At 46.2% G+C, this 17,953-nt stretch overlaps 1 protein-coding gene across 1 annotated transcript; it reads left to right on the forward strand.

The window, feature by feature from the left end:
* Positions 1-14,458: 14,458 nt before the first annotated feature.
* LOC123412179 lies at positions 14,459-17,749 on the forward strand (the record flags this gene model as incomplete). Its single annotated transcript, XM_045105148.1, has 3 exons — positions 14,459-16,153; positions 16,268-16,517; positions 16,794-17,749. Coding segments are annotated over exons 1-3 (2,901 nt in total), but the record flags the coding sequence as incomplete, so codon positions are not given.
* Positions 17,750-17,953: the final 204 nt, after the last annotated feature.

Genomic DNA, 17,953 nt, shown 5'->3' on the forward strand with positions numbered 1-17,953 from the left:
CGGCGTGTGAACGGCAATGATGCAAACTTACTTTATTTCCCTAACGTGATATAGCTGGACACTTTTCCATAACGTGATATAACTGGAGATGAAGAGGAGACCTTTTTCTTTTCTTGAACACGTGAAGAGGGGACCTAGAAAAATAATTTGATGCCAATTTTAACAGGCGTTCAAGATGAAATCTCGACCATTATAACTCGGCCCCACCAAATAAATGACCGTAAATATATCTTTTTTATCATGTGAATTTTCAAGTAGATGGATTAATCTAGACCGTAATAATTTGGTCCCACCAAATAAACGGTTCGTATTTTCTAATTAACGTGGGAATTTCTAGAAAGTGGCTAATTAGTATAAGTATAGATTCCACATATTCAACAGGCATCAGGTCGACTCCAATGAAGTCGTGCTCCTCTTTAATTCTCACCATCAAACTAGCTTTCCTAGACTTCCTGCAGCTTTCCAAGTAATACTGATGCAATCTTCACATCATCGTTGTTAGACGAGAGAGCTGATCAGGTTTGACGAGAGGATTCCCGTGCTCGTATCTAAAGGTATCTACTACCTCAGCCGTTTCAAACTGTACTTCATCGCCCACGTAATCACCAAGATTGGTACCGGGCAGTAGCACCGTATGATTAGTGATATCGCTAGACACCTTGAGAGGGGAGCACGATTGATTCTCCTGTTCGCTGAGCTGGAGAATTTTTTTCGCACTTCTTCGTTCTGCTAATCTTGCATCATTGGTAGTACTTCCCGACCGCCACGCTTCAGCATATGTCTTTTTAATACAACAGTCATAGTTGGATTCCGGTGGAGGTGGTGGTGGTCGCTTAAGGGCATCCAGAGTGCGCTTCACTTCCATCTGATCTATCGTTTCCTCGGGAGGTGGACGTTTCGGTGCAAAATGGGCCTTATTATGGGTATCCACGATTTCCATGGTTTCCTCCTTAGTCATCTTATATGGTAACTTTCGAGGAGCCTTGAGGTTTGGACCAAATTTGAATTTCTTCCCGCCTGTTGTACTGCTAGCCGCCGGAGTGTCGGCGTTCGCCGTTGCTGACGCGCCGGAGGAGGCGAGGAGGAGGAGATGGAGTGTGCACATGCGCCGAAGGAGGCGGAGTGTGCTCACGTGCCGGAGGAGGCGGAGTGCGTTCACGCGCCAGAGGAGGTGAAAGAGGAGGATGCGGAGTGCGCTCACGCCGGAGGAGGCGGAGTCCGCTGATCAGTCTGCTCAGGCAACCAGTTTGGAAGCTTGATGTACTCCTTTCTCCATAGTCATGTAGACCTTAAAGCATTTTCCACATGAATCTCCCCTTCATGTGTAGGTAGTCAAGCTCCAGCTCCTCAAATCCCTCCATTATTTCATCCACCATCACAATAGCATAGCCATGTGGAATCGGACGGCAATGGAAAGTTCCCTCACCTCAAGGAGGTAGAACAGAGCCGAGTGCCGCCTTCAAGATCAGGTTCTGGCATTTTGCCATTAGCACACAATGTTCAGCCTCCGTGATACTATCCACGGGGTACCGAGGAGCCGTGGAATCGGGCTGAATGAGCTCCGTGGAAGCCATGCTGCTTCTTCGCTGAGATGGTGGGGTAGCTTTTGTGGCAGCGTCCAAGGAAGGATCTTCGTGCCGCTGAGATGGTTGGCCGGTAGCTCGCTCGCTCTCAAGTTCCTCTATCATCACTAATCTTGCACCGAGCTTCTGCATTTCGGTTGCTTCCTCTTTTTTATTTCTATGTCGGCTTCTATAACCATCGTTGTCGGGAAACCCATGCACCCATGGAACGGAGCGTGTTGTGTCTCGTGTTCGTCCACGGTGTTCAGGATTCCCGAGGGCCTCTGTCTGTTTGTCCTTCTCTTTGTCGGGAATGAACGTCCCTTCCTGCGCTGCCTTGATTGCCTCCTCAAGCTTGGTAATGGGTATTGCAAGTTGTTCGTTCGTCCAAACATACTTCCGTTATTCTGGGTCCAAAGTTCCCCCAACCCCGAAGAACCAAGTCGTTGACCGATGTGGCCAGTGCAATGTCGCTAGTTGGACCCCTTTAGCAAGCAGGTCTTGCTCAGCTTTGTCCCACAACGGCCGGGCTTTGCTGTAGCCACCTGACCCCGTGGTATGGTGATACTTCTTCAGTGCAACATTTCGCTTGTTTGTATCAGACCTTTGCTTACCCTTGTTCGATTTCTTGTAGGCCACAAATGCGGACCAGTGATCTCTGATATTCTCATATTGACCGATGAACTCTGGAGTCTCGTCTTTCTTGACAAACTTTGTGTTCAAATGTTTCCTTCAGTTCTTGAATAGTTCTTCGATCTTCTTAAGAGCAAATGCCTTGACCTTTCACTCTATAACTGGGTTATTCGGATCCTCCTTTGGCGGTAGGCTGAAATTTGTCATCAGCGAGGTCCAAAGATCATCTTTCAGTCTATCATGGACATAAGAAACTTCAGGGTCCTTCTTCTTATTCCATCCGTGGATTGTGACTGGACGTTGTCCCTAACAACAACTCCGCACTAATGTACAAATGCGTTCTTGGTCCGCGTGGGAGCAATCGGTTGGATATTTTCCATGACTTTTGTGATCGTGAACCTTTCATCCTGGCGCAACCTTTTCTTCGGGCCTCGTCTCCTTACGGAAGTTTGGCTCGATCCGAAGGGCTAAAAGAAGAAAGAAGCGTTAATATATGTGCATACCAAAACAATTAATGCATCAAGTCAGCACATGCTTTATATATATATATATATATATATATATATATATATATATATATAGAGAGAGAGAGAGAGAGAGAGAGAGAGAGAGAGAAGTGAAGATACAAACTTTCGCTGGAGCGAGTGCAATCAGTGCTGCACGTTATCTGTTAGGATTTGGTCCCTTCTCTGTCCTTTTTTTCATTTCCTATATATTCGATGGTTGATTTTTATTTCCTCATATAGATGAATTGGACCATACTTCACTATTCACTTGTCAGATACGCGCATGTGTGTGTGTGTATGTGAAAGAAAGAGACAGGTGGTTAACTACACAACAAAACTTATATCACATGCTTACCCAAAACTGTTCATGCTCAAAGACCAATGCTAGAAAGGGCATGTGTGCATTCTCTCAATACTTCTGCCATCACGGTTCATAGGCTGCTATTTTGGTCCATTGCTTTGTAAAAGACCCCCACATGACTTCCTCTTTGGTAATTGACATCATCCGAAATTTAAAAAATAGGAACCTTATCGACAAGAAAGTTCGGATCTCGATGCAAACAAAGGATTCAGATAGCAACCACCCTAGCTAGTGTTGGTAGCAAATCCATGCCCCTACTGAACAGTGAGCATGCACTGAGGGCATTTCAAACAGTTTGTTGGTTAGCTTGTTGGTAAAATATGCCATGTCATCAGCCAACACCTTAACATACAACTACTCCAATGGGTTGTATCTAGTTTGCCCAATAAGATGTGAGGTAATAAATAAGGTGCTCTCTCATTCTACATTGGAGCTTCTGCAAGGGTGTTGGTTAATTTACATACAACCTTGTTCTCTTTCCTCATTTATTGCAATGACACATCATCAAAAATCCTATGTGTCAAAATTACCAACAACTATCTTACAACCATTGAAGATGCCCTGAGTCATTCACCTAATCCACACTTAATATACCTAAAAAGTAGACTGAATCATGGACAGTCTAACTTATATAGTCTACACCTCGTACTAGCTAGTAGGGGTCCCAAACAAAAAGCTGATGGAGATCGCCAGCTTGGTTTTAAATTTCTAATCAGGACAGCAGGTTGGGAGTCTCGTAGATCTGGCCAAACGGCCCGATTAAATGGACCGGCCCGACAGCCCGCATGCCTGGCACGACACGGGCCTGGCCCGGCACGGGTTAATCGTGTTCGGGCCCGGCACGAAGCACGTCTCGGGCCGTGCCTGGGCCTGGAGGCTGGGCACGCGGGCCGGCACGACACGGCTCATTTATTTTTTATATATATTTTCCGATTATATATATATATATATATGCAAGAATATGGCTCAATAGGCTAAAAAATAAGCCCATATGCTTAAAAAAATCAGGCCCAGCGTGCTAATCGTGCCTCGGGCCGGCCCGTTTACCCAGCCGTGCCGTGCTTGGGCCTGGATGCCAGGCACGCGGGCTTGCACGACATGGCCCGTATATTAATCGGGCCCAGGCGGGCCGTGCCGTGCCGGGCCGGCCCGTTTGGCCAGGTATAGAGTCCGAGCGCACGAGAGGATCAATAATTGATCATCCCATCCGAAAAAATAAATTGATCATTTCACAGTAACTCCAATGGACAACCCATTTCGTCCACCGCCCACTAGACTATGCTCCTATAAAATCCAACCTGAACGAACCAACCTACACAAACTCCCAAACCATTGCCCTCCTGAGAGCATCTCCAACAACCTTTGTATATTGGATTGCTAAAAACATGTTATAACAAGAGGATAGAGAAGGCTTATAAAGTCAACATGTTTTTTGCTTTGGTAGCCTTTATATATTGGATTGCTATATTTGCATAAAACACACAATGACATGTGGGGACAGTTTTGTTGGAATTATGCCCTAGAGGCAATAATAAATATAGTTATTATTATAATTCCTGTATCAAGATAATAGTTTATTATCCATGCTATAATTGTATTGAATGAAGACTCATTTACATGTGTGGATACATAGACAAAACACCGTCCCTAGCATGCCTCTAGTTGGCTAGCTAGTTGATCGATGATAGTCAGTGTCTTCTGATTATGAACAAGGTGTTGTTGCTTGATAACTGGATCACGTCATTGGGAGAATCACGTGATGGACTAGACCCAAACTAATAGACGTAGCATGTTGATCGTGTCATTTTGTTGCTACTGTTTTCTGCGTGTCAAGTATTTATTCCTATGACCATGAGATCATATAACTCACTGACACCGGAGGAATGCTTTGTGTGTATCAAACGTCGCAACGTAACTGGGTGACTATAAAGATGCTCTACAGGTATCTCCGAAGGTGTTAGTTGAGTTAGTATGGATCAAGACTGGGATTTGTCACTCCGTGTGACGGAGAGGTATCTCGGGGCCCACTCGGTAATACAACATCACACACAAGCCTTGCAAGCAATGTAACTTAGTGTAAGTTGCAGGATCTTGTATTACGGAACGAGTAAAGAGACTTGTCGGTAAACGAGATTGAAATAGGTATGCGGATACTGACGATCGAATCTCGGGCAAGTAACATACCGAAGGACAAAGGGAATGACATACGGGATTATACGAATCCTTGGCACTGAGGTTCAAACGATAAGATCTTCGTAGAATATGTAGGATCCAATATGGGCATCCAGGTCCCGCTATTGGATATTGACCGAGGAGTCTCTCGGGTCATGTCTACATAGTTCTCGAACCCGCAGGGTCTGCACACTTAAGGTTCGACGTTGTTTTATGCGTATTTGAGTTATATGGTTGGTTACCGAATGTTGTTCGGAGTCCCGGATGAGATCACGGACGTCACGAGGGTTTCCGGAATGGTCCGGAAACGAAGATTGATATATAGGATGACCTCATTTGATTAGCGGAAGGTTTTCGGAGTTACCGGTAACGTACCGGGAATGACGAATGGGTTCCGGGAGTTCACCGGGGGGGGGGGGGGGGCAACCCACCCCGGGGAAGCCCATAGGCCTTTGGGGAGACACACCAGCCCTTAGTGGGCTGGTGGGACAGCCCACAAGTGCCCTATGCGCCAAGGAGAAGAAAATCAAGAGAGAAAGAAAAAAAAAGGAGGAGGTGGGAAGGAAGGGGGACTCCCTCCCACCAAACCTAGTCCAACTCGGTTTGGGGGGGGGGGGGGGAGAGTCCTCCCCCTTGGACTCGGCCGACCCCCTTGGGGCTCCTTGAGCCCCAAGGCAAGGCCCCCTCCCTCCCACCTATATATACGGAGGTTTTAGGGCTGATTTGAGACGACTTTTCCACGGCAGCCCGACCACATACCTCCACGGTTTTTCCTCTAGATCACGTTTCTGCGGAGCTCGGGCGGAGCCCTGCTGAGACAAGGTCATCACCAACCTCCGGAGCGCCGTCACGCTGCCGGAGAACTCTTCTACCTCTCCGTCTCTCTTGCTGGATCAAGAAGGCCGAGATCATCGTCGAGCTGTACGTGTGCTGAACGCGGAGGTGCCGTCCGTTCGGTACTAGATCGTGGGACTGATCGCGGGATTGTTCGCGGGGCGGATCGAGGGACATAAGGATGTTCCACTACATCAACCGCGTTCTCTGCTTCTGCTGTACGGTCTACAAGGGTACGTAGATCACTCATCCCCTCTCGTAGATGGACATCACCATGATAGGTCTTCGTGCGCGTAGGAAAATTTTGTTTCCCATGCGATGTTCCCCAACAGTGGCATCATGAGCTAGGTTCATGCGTAGATGTCTTCTCGAGTAGAACACAAAAGTTTTTGTGGGCGGTGATGTGCGTTTTGCTGCCCTCCTTAGTCTTTTCTTGATTCCGCGGTATTGTTGGATTGAAGCGGCTTGGACCGACATTACTCGTACGCTTACGAGAGACTGGTTTCATCGTTACGAGTAACCCCCTTTGCTCAAAGATGACTGGCAAGTGACGGTTTCTCCAACTTTAGTTGAATCGGATTTGACCGAGGAGGTCCTTGGATGAGGTTAAATAGCAACTCATATATCTCCGTTGTGGTGTTTGCGTAAGTAAGATGCGATCCTACTAGATGCCCTTGGTCACCACGTAAAACATGCAACAACAAAATTAGAGGACGTCTAACTTGTTTTTGCAGGGTATGCTTGTGATGTGATATGGCCAACGATGTGATGTGATATATTGGATGTATGAGATGATCATGTTGTAATAGAAATATCGACTTGCACGTCGATGGTACGGCAACCGGCAGGAGCCATAGGGTTGTCTTTATACTAACGTTTGTGCTTGCAGATGCGTTTACTATTTTGCTAGGATGTAGCTTTGGTAGTAATAGCATGAGTAGCACGACAACCCCGATGGCAACACATTGATGGATGATCATGGTGTGGCGCCGGTGACAAGAAGATCATGCCGGTGCTTTGGTGATGGAGATCAAGAAGCACGTGATGATGGCCATATCATGGCACTTATGAATTGCATGTGATGTTAATCCTTTTATGCACCTTATTTTGCTTAGAACGACGGTAGCATTATGAGGTGATCTCTCACTAAAATTTCAAGACGAAATTGTGTTCTCCCCGACTGTGCACCGTTGCTACAGTTCGTCGTTTCGAGACACCACGTGATGATCGGGTGTGATAGACTCAACGTTCACATACAACGGGTGCAAAACAGTTGCGCACGCGGAACACTCGGGTTAAGCTTGACGAGCCTAGCATGTGCAGACATGGCCTCGGAACACATGAGACCGAAAGGTCGATCATGAATCATATAGTTGATATGATTAGCATAGGGATGCTTACCACTGAAACTATACTCAACTCACGTGATGATCGGACTTGGGATAGTGCAAGTGGATCATGAACCACTCAAATGACCAGAGAGATGTACTTTTTGAGTGGGAGTTTAGCATATAATTTGATTAAGTTGAACTCTAATTATCTTGAACATAGTCTAAGTCCACTTTGAATATATTTGTGTTGTAGATCATGGCTCACGCGACAGTCATCCTGAATTTTAATACGTTCCTAGAGAAAGCTAAGTTGAAAGATGATGGAAGCAACTTTGTAGACTGGGCTCGTAATCTTAAGCTAATCTTACAAGCTGGGAAGAAGGATTATGTCCTTAGTGCTGCGCTAGGAGATGAACCATCCACTACGGCTGATCAGGATGTTAAGAACGCTTGGTTAGCACGTAAGGAGGACTACTCAATAGTTCAATGTGCAGTCTTGTATGGCTTAGAACCGGGACTTCAACGTCGCTTTGAGCGTCATGGAGCATTTGAGATGTTCCAGGAGTTGGAGTTTATCTTTCAGAAGAACGCCAGGATCGAGAGGTATGAGACCTCCGATAAATTCTATGCTTGCAAGATGGAGGAAAACTCGTCTGTCAGTGAACATGTGCTCAAAATGTCTGGGTACTCAAACCGTCTAGCTGAGCTGGGGATTGAACTCCCGCAAGAAGCTATCACTGACAGAATCCTTCAATCACTGCCGCCAAGCTACAAAGGCTTTGTGTTGAACTACAACATGCAAGGGATGAACAAGTCTCCCGGCGAGTTGTTTGCGATGTTAAAAGTCGCAGAGTCTGAACTCCGTAAAGAGCATCAAGTGTTGATGGTGAATAAGACCACTAGTTTCAAGAGAAACGGCAAAGGCAAGAAGGCCAATTCGAAGAAGAGCGGCAAGCCTGTTGCCAATCCGCCGAAGAAACCCAAGGCTGGACCTAAGCCTGAAACGGAGTGCTACTATTGCAAGGGTATGGGTCACTGGAAGCGCAATTGCCCCAAGTATCTGGCAGATAAGAAGGCGGGCAAAGAAAAATCAGGTATATTTGATATACATGTTATTTATGTGTACTTAACCGGCTCTCGTAGTAGTGCCTGGGTATTCGATACCGGTTCTGTTGCTCATATTTGCAACTCGAAACAGGAACTGCGGAATAGACGAAGGCTGGCGAAAGATGAAGTGACGATGCGCGTAGGAAATGGTTCCAAGGTTGATGCAATCGCCGTCGGCACAGTGTCACTTCAGCTACCGTCGGGATTAGTGATGAACTTAAATCATTGTTATTTAGTGCCTGCGTTGAGCATGAACATTATATCTGGATCTTGTTTATTGCGAGACGGTTACTCTTTTAAGTCAGAGAATAATGGTTGTTCTATTTCTATGTGTAACATCTTTTATGGTCATGCACCGAATGTGAGAGGACTGTTCATATTGAATCTTGATAGCGATACGCATATACATAACATTGAGACCAAAAGAGTTAGAGTAAACAATGATAGCGCCATATTTTTGTGGCACTGCCGCTTGGGTCATATTGGTGTAAAGCGCATGAAGAAACTCCATGCTGATGGACTTTTGAAGTCACTTGACTTTGATTCACTTGACACGTGCGAACCATGCCTCATGGGCAATATGACTAAAGACTCCGTTCTCCGGAACAATGGAGCGTGCAAGTAACTTATTGGAAATCATACATACCGATGTGTGTGGTCCAATGAGCGTGGAGGCACGCGGCGGATATCGTTATTTTCTCACCTTCACTGATGATTTGAGTAGGTATGGTTATGTCTACTTGATGAAGCACAAGTCTGAAACATTTGAAAAGTTCAAGCAATTTCAGAGTGAAGTGGAAAATCATCGTAACAAGAAGATCAAGTTCCTACGGTCTGATCGTGGGGGTGAATATCTGAGTTTCGAGTTTGGTGATCACTTAAGAAAATGTGGAATTGTTTCATAGTTGACACCGCCTGGAACACCACAGCGTAATGGTGTGTCCGAACGTCGTAATCGTACTTTGTTAGAGATGGTGCGATCTATGATGTCTCTTACTAATTTGCCGTTATCATTTTGGGGTTATGCATTAGAAACAGCTGCATTCACTTTAAATAGGGCACCATCAAAATCCGTTGAGACGACACCATAGGAACTGTGGTATGGCAAAAGGCCAAAGTTGTCATTTCTTAAAGTTTGGGGATGTGATGCTTATGTCAAAAAGCTTCAGCCTGAAAAGCTGGAACCCAAAGCGGAAAAGTGCGTCTTCATAGGTTACCCAAAAGAGACAGTTGGGTACACCTTCTATCTCAAATCCGAGGGCAAAGTGTTTGTTGCTAAAAACAGAGCTTTTCTCGAGAAGGAGTTTCTCTCGAGAGAATTGAGTGGGAGGAAGATAGAACTTGACGAGGTTGTCGAACCTCTCATCCCTCTGAATGGTGGCGCAGGGCAAGGGGAAACCTCTGTCGTTGCGACGCCGGTTGAGGAGGAAGTTAATGATGATGATCATGAAACTCCAGTTGAAGTTTATGTTGAACCACGCAGGTCGACGAGATCACGCGCTGCTCCAGAGTGGTACGGTAATCCCGTCTTATCAATCATGTTGTTAGACAACAATGAACCTGCAAATTATGAAGAAGCAATGGTGGGCCCAGATTCCAACAAATGGCTAGAAGCCATGAAGTCCGAGATAGGATCCATGTATGAGAACAAAGTGTGGACTTTGGAGATACTACCTGAGGGCCGCAAGGCTATTCAGAACAAATGGATCTTTAAGAAGAAGACGGACGCTGACGGTAATGTGACCGTTTATAAAGCTCGACTTGTGGCAAAGGGTTTTTCACAAGTTCCAGGAGTTGACTACGATGAGACTTTCTCACCCGTAGCGATGCTTAAGTCCGTCAGAATCATGTTAGCAATAGCTGCATTTTTCGATTATGAAATCTGGCAGATGGATGTCAAAACGGCGTTCCTTAACGGTTTCCTTAAGGAAGAGTTGTATATGATGCAACCCGAAGGTTTTGTCGATCTTAAGAATGCTAACAAGGTGTGCAAGCTCCAACGATCCATTTATGGACTGGTGCAAGCATCTCGGAGTTGGAACAAACGCTTTGATGAGGTGATCAAAGCATTTGGGTTTATACAAGTGGTTGGAGAATCTTGTATTTACAAGAAAGTGAGTGGGAGCTCTGTGGCGTTTCTAATATTATATGTGGATGACATATTACTGATTGGAAACAACGTAGAGCTTTTGGAGAGCATAAAAGGTTACTTGAATGAAAGTTTCTCTATGAAGGACCTAGGAGAAGTTGCTTACATTCTAGGCATTAAGATCTATAGGGATAGATCAAAACGCCTGATAGGACTTTCACAAAGCACATACCTTGATAAAGTTTTGAAAAGGTTCAAAATGGAACAGTCCAAGAAAGGGTTCTTGCCAGTTTTACAAGGTACAAGATTGAGTAAGACTCAGTGCCCAGCAACTGATGAAGATAGAGAGCATATGCGCTCCGTCCCCTATGCTTCAGCCATAGGTTCTATCATGTATGCGATGCTGTGCACTAGACCGGATGGTCGCCTGGCCATAAGTATGGCAGGTAGGTTCCAGAGTAATCCAGGAGTGGATCACTGGACAGCGGTCAAGAATATCCTGAAGTACCTGAAAAGGACTAAGGAGATGTTTCTCGTGTATGGAGGTGACGAAGAGCTCGCCGTAAAAGGTTACGTCGATGCAAGCTTTGACACAGATCCGGACGACTCTAAGTCGCAAACCGGATACGTATTTATTCTTAATGGGGGTGCAGTAAACTGGTGCAGTTCCAAGCAAAGCGTCGTAGCAGATTCTACATGTGAAGCGGAGTACATGGCTGCCTCGGAGGCGGCTAAGGAGGGTGTCTGGATGAAGCAGTTCATGACGGATCTTGGAGTGGTGCCAAGCGCACTGAATCCAATAACCTTGTTCTGTGACAACACTCGCGCCATTGCCTTAGCAAAGGAACCACGGTTTCACAAGAAGACCAGACACATCAAACGACGCTTCAACCTCATCCGCGACTACGTCGAGGAAGAGGACGTAAATATATGCAAAGTGCACACGGATCTGAATGTAGCAGACCCGCTGACTAAACCTCTTCCACGGCAAAAACATGATCGACACCAGAACTGTATGGGTGTTAGATTTATTACAATGTAATTCACATGGTGATGTGAGGGCTAGATTATTGACTCTAGTGCAAGTGGGAGACTGTTGGAATTATGCCCTAGAGGCAATAATAAATATAGTTATTATTATAATTCTTGTATCAAGATAATAGTTTATTATCCATGCTATAATTGTATTGAATGAAGACTCATTTACATGTGTGGATACATAGACAAAACACCGTCCCTAGCATGCCTCTAGTTGGCTAGCCAGTTGATCGATGATAGTCAGTGTCTTCTGATTATGAACAAGGTGTTGTTGCTTGATAACTGGATCACGTCATTGGGAGAATCACGTGATGGACTAGACCCAAACTAATAGACGTAGCATGTTGATCGTGTCATTTTGTTGCTACTGTTTTCTGCGTGTCAAGTATTTATTCCTATGACCATGAGATCATATAACTCACTGACACCGGAGGAATGCTTTGTGTGTATCAAACGTCGCAACGTAACTTGGTGACTATAAAGATGCTCTACAGGTATCTCCGAAGGTGTTAGTTGAGTTAGTATGGATCAAGAATGGGATTTGTCACTCCGTGTGACGGAGAGGTATCTCGGGGCCCACTCGGTAATACAACATCACACACAAGCCTTGCAAGCAATGTAACTTAGTGTAAGTTGCGGGATCTTGTATTACGGAACGAGTAAAGAGACTTGCCGGTAAACGAGATTGAAATAGGTATGCGGATACTGACGATCGAATCTCGGGCAAGTAACATACTGAAGGACAAAGGGAATGACATACGGGATTATACGAATCCTTGGCACTGAGGTTCAAACGATAAGGTCTTCGTAGAATATGTAGGATCCAATATGGGCATCCAGGTCCCGCTATTGGATATTGACCGAGGAGTCTCTCGGGTCATGTCTACATAGTTCTCGAACCCGCAGGGTCTGCACACTTAAGGTTCGACGTTGTTTTATGCGTATTTGAGTTATATGGTTGGTTACCGAATGTTGTTCGGAGTCCCGGATGAGATCACGGACGTCACGAGGGTTTCCGGAATGGTCCGGAAACGAAGATTGATATATAGGATGACCTCATTTGATTACCGGAAGGTTTTCGGAGTTACCGGGAATGTACCGGGAATGACGAATGGGTTCCGGGAGTTCACCGGGGGGGGGGGGGGGGCAACCCACCCTGGGGAAGCCCATAGGCCTTTGGGGAGACACACCAGCCCTTAGTGGGCTGGTGGGACAGCCCACAAGTGCCCTATGCGCCAAGGAGAAGAAAATCAAGAGAGAAAGAAAAAAAAAGGAGGAGGTGGGAAGGAAGGGGGACTCCCTCCCACCAAACCTAGTCCAACTCGGTTTGGGGGGGGGGGGAGAGTCCTCCCCCTTGGACTCGGCCGACCCCCTTGGGGCTCCTTGAGCCCCAAGGCAAGGCCCCCTCCCTCCCACCTATATATACAGAGGTTTTAGGGCTGATTTGAGACGACTTTTCCACGGCAGCCCGACCACATACCTCCACGGTTTTTCCTCTAGATCGCGTTTCTGCGGAGCTCGGGCGGAGCCCTGCTGAGACAAGGTCATCACCAACCTCCGGAGCGCCGTCACGCTGCCGGAGAACTCTTCTACCTCTCCGTCTCTCTTGCTGGATCAAGAAGGCCGAGATCATCGTCGAGCTGTACGTGTGCTGAACGCGGAGGTGCCGTCCGTTCGGTACTAGATCGTGGGACTGATCGCGGGATTGTTCGCGGGGCGGATCGAGGGACGTGAGGACGTTCCACTACATCAACCGCGTTCTCTAACGCTTCTGCTGTACGGTCTACAAGGGTACGTAGATCACTCATCCCCTCTCGTAGATGGACATCACCATGATAGGTCTTCGTGCGCGTAGGAAAATTTTGTTTCCCATGCGACGTTCCCCAACAAGTTTGTCATAGACATATTGCACACTAGCATACGTATATGTATATGTATACTAACACAACTCGCGTCCACGTACACATGCAGCATACACACGTACACACACGTACACATGCACACACACGTACACGTACATAAAAAACACGTACACATACATCACATACACGTACACATACATACACAGAAAAAACACGTACACACGCCACGCACAACACACACACTAGTACACGGACCTACCTGTCATTGAGATAAAGTGTGGCTTTAAGAGGCTTGTTAAAAAATTACAAAGTGGCATTTGGCTTGGTAAATATGTAAAGTGTGGGTGCAAATCACTGGTAGAAAAAGAGGCTTCCGTCCAGCCCCATAAGTCGCGACACTGTAGGAACCGCGACTAATGATTTCTTTAGTCGCGGTTCGGCAGACGAACCGCGACCAAAGGCCTGGGCCAGGGCGCTCGGTGGCCAGCTGGTGCACGTGAGGGGCTTTAGTCGCGGTTGGCCAGGCCAACCGCGACTAAAGGTGCCCAAAGGCCTTTAGTCGCGGTTTGCCATGCCAACCGCGACTAAATCTCCTCCCCTATAGATACCAGTTCAGCACACTCACTTAGCCATTTGGTGCCACTTCTCTTCACAAGCTTCACAAGGGGGTGTAGGTTTGCTTTTGGTTCCTCTTATGCACACAAGGTGTTTGATGAAATGCCCCAAGAGCGTGAAACAAACATGATATGAAGTGTTGGAGCCACACTTGAGGTTCCTCATTTATTTTTTCCTCCTCGATCGCGGTTAGCAACTTGAACCTTTCATGCATGTGTGTCATTGATAAAATATGCATGTGTGTTGTTCATTGTTTAATTTCTATTGTTTATAGCTAGTTAGTTTAACAAATGCATGATGGTTAATTATATATTTTATATTATAATAATGCAGATGAATCAGCAATGGATGTACGGTAACCGACTCTCCCGCGAGTTCACTACGGGTTTGAAAGATTTCCTCGTAGTGGCTAATGCGAACAAGCAGAAGGGTTTTGTTATCTGTCCATGTGTTGACTGTAAGAATCAGAAGGGTTACTCTTCCTCAAGAGAAGTTCACCTGCACCTGCTTCGGCACGGTTTCATGCCAAGCTATAATTGTTGGACCAAGCATGGAGAAAGAGGGGTTATAATGGAAGAAGATGAAGAAGGGGATGATTTCATGGATGAAAGCTATCTTGCTCATTTCGGTGATACTTTCATGGAGGATGCTGAAGGTGAAGGGGAAGGTGAAGGGGAAGGTGAAGGTGAAGGTGAAGAAGAGGCACGTGATGAGACCGTTGATGATCTTGGTCGGACCATTGCTGATGCACGGAGACGCTGCGAAACTGAAAAGGAGAGGGAGAATTTGGATCGCATGTTAGAGGATCACAGAAAGTCGTTGTACCCCAGATGCGATGATGGTCTGAAAAAGCTGGGCTGCACACTGGATTTGCTGAAATGGAAGGCACAGGCAGGTGTAGCTGACTCGGCATTTGAAAACTTGCTGAAAATGTTGAAGAATATGTTTCCAAAGAATAACGAGTTGCCCGCCAGTACGTACGAAGCAAAGAAGGTTGTATGCCCTCTAGGTTTAGAGGTTCTGAAGATACATGCATGCATCAACGACTGCATCCTCTACCGCGGTGAATACGAGAATTTGAATGAATGCCCGGTATGCACTGCATTGCGTTATAAGATCAGAGGCGATGACCCTGGTGACGATGTTGAGGGCGAGAAACCCAGGAAGAGGGTTCCCGCCAAGGTGATGTGGTATGCTCCTATAATACCACGGTTGAAACGTTTGTTCAGGAACAAAGAGCATGCCAAGTTGTTGCGATGGCACAAAGAGGACCGTAAGTCGGACGGGGAGTTGAGACACACCGCAGATGGAACGCAATGGAGAAAGATCGACAGAGAGTTCAAAGATTTTGCAGCTGACGCAAGGAACATAAGATTTGGTCTAAGTATAGATGGCATGAATCCTTTTGGCGAGCAGAGCTCCAGCCATAGCACCTGGCCCGTGACTCTATGCATCTACAACCTTCCTCCTTGGTTGTGCATGAAGCGGAAGTTCATTATGATGCCAGTGCTCATCCAAGGTCCGAAGCAACCCGGCAACGACATCGATGTGTACCTAAGGCCATTAGTTGATGAACTTTTACAGCTGTGGGGCAGACCTGGTGTCCGTGTGTGGGATGAGCACAAAGAAGAGGAATTTGACCTACGAGCGTTGCTTTTCGTAACCATCAACGATTGGCCTGCTCTTAGTAACCTTTCGGGACTGTCAAATAAGGGATACAATGCATGCACGCACTGCTTACATGAGACTGAAAGTGTACATTTGCCAAATTGTAAGAAGAACGTGTACCTTGGGCATCGTCGATTTCTTCCGAAAATTCATCCAGTAAGAAAGAAAGGCAAGCATTACAACGGCAAGGCAGATCACCGGCCGAAGCCTGCGGAACGCACTGGTGCTGAGGTATTTGATATGGTCAAGGATTTGAAAGTCATCTTTGGAAAGGGTCCTGGCGGACAATCAGTTCCGAAGGGAGCTGACGGGCACGCAGCCATGTGGAAGAAGAAATCTATATTCTGGGAGCTAGAATATTGGAAAGTCCTAGAAGTCCGCTCTGCAATCGACGTGATGCACGTTACGAAGAATATTTGCGTGAACCTCCTAAGCTTCTTGGGCGTGTATGGGAAGACAAATGATACAAAGGAAGCACGGCAGGACCAGCAACGTTTGAAAGACCCTGATGACCGGCATCCGGAATGGTTTCAAGGTCGTGCCAGCTACGCTCTGACCAAAGAAGAGAAGGTCATCTTTTTTGAATGCCTGAGCAGTATGAAGGTCCCGTCTGGATTCTCGTCCAATATAAAGGGAATAATAAACATGGCGGAGAAAAAGTTCCAAAACCTGAAGTCTCACGACTGCCACGTGATTATGACGCAATTGCTTCCGATTGCTTTGAGGGGGCTCCTGCCGCAAAATGTTCGAGTAGCCATTGTGAAGCTATGTGCATTCCTCAATGCAATCTCTCAGAAGGTAATCAATCCAGAAGTTCTACCACGGTTACAGAACGATGTGATCCAATGTCTTGTCAGTTTCGAGCTGGTGTTCCCGCCATCCTTCTTCAATATTATGACGCACCTCCTGGTTCACCTAGTCGAAGAGATTTTCGTTCTCGGTCCTGTATTTCTACACAATATGTTCCCCTTCGAGAGGTTCATGGGAGTATTAAAGAAATATGTTCGTAACTGTGCTAGGCCAGAAGGAAGCATCGCCAAGGGCTATGGAAATGAGGAGGTAATTGAGTTTTGTGTTGACTTTGTTCCTGACCTTAAGCCGATTGGTCTTCCTCGATCGCGGCACGAGGGGAGACTAAGTGGAAAAGGCACGATCGGAAGGAAATCAACGATATGTATGGACAGCCATTCTGTGACTGAAGCACACCACACTGTACTGACCAATTCCAGCTTGGTGGCTCCGTACTTTGAGAAACACAAGAATATTTTACGCTCGGACAACCCGGGGAAGCCTGAATCCTGGATTAGGAAGGCCCACATGGAGACTTTCGGCAGTTGGTTGAGAAAACATTTAATGAATGACAATGATGTTGTAGATCAGCTGTACATGTTGGCCAAGACACCATCTTCGACTATAACGACTTTCCAAGGGTACGAGATAAATGGGAATACATTTTACACGATCGCCCAAGATAAAAAGAGCACCAACCAAAACAGTGGTGTCCGCTTTGATGCAGCAACCGAGAATGGGCAAGAGGTCACATATTATGGTTACATAGAGGAGATATGGGAACTTGACTATGGACCCTCCTTTAAGGTCCCTTTGTTCCGGTGCAAATGGTTCAAGCTAACAGGAGGTGGGGTAAAGGTGGACCAGCAATACGGAATGACAATGGTGGATTTCAACAATCTTGGTTACCTTGACGAACCATTCGTCCTAGCGAAAGATGTCGCTCAGGTTTTCTATGTGAAGGACATGAGTAGCAAACCGAGGAAACGGAAAGATAAGAAAACGATCAGTACATCATGCGATGATCCAAAGCGCCACATTGTTCTTTCAGGGAAAAGAAACATCGTGGGAGTGGAGGACAAGACAGACATGTCAGAAGGTTATAATATGTTTGCTGAAATTCCGCCCTTCAAAGTGAACACCGACCCAAGCATTAAGTTAAATGATGAGGATGCTCCATGGATACGGCACAATCGTAAGCAAGCAGGGACACAAGGGAAGAAATGATGTGTAATAATTTATTGTACCAAACTTTGTTGAATGGATCATGTGAATTATATTACCCGTGATGTGTTTGGTGTCCATTTTCGAATGATTCGAGATACCACTGATGATACATGAAATTTGGAGTGATTTAGTCATACTCCTGCCTAGGCGTATAATATG

The sequence above is a fragment of the Hordeum vulgare genome, chromosome 1H, assembly GCF_904849725.1.
Source record: "Hordeum vulgare subsp. vulgare chromosome 1H, MorexV3_pseudomolecules_assembly, whole genome shotgun sequence".
Lineage (NCBI taxonomy): Eukaryota > Viridiplantae > Streptophyta > Magnoliopsida > Poales > Poaceae > Hordeum > Hordeum vulgare.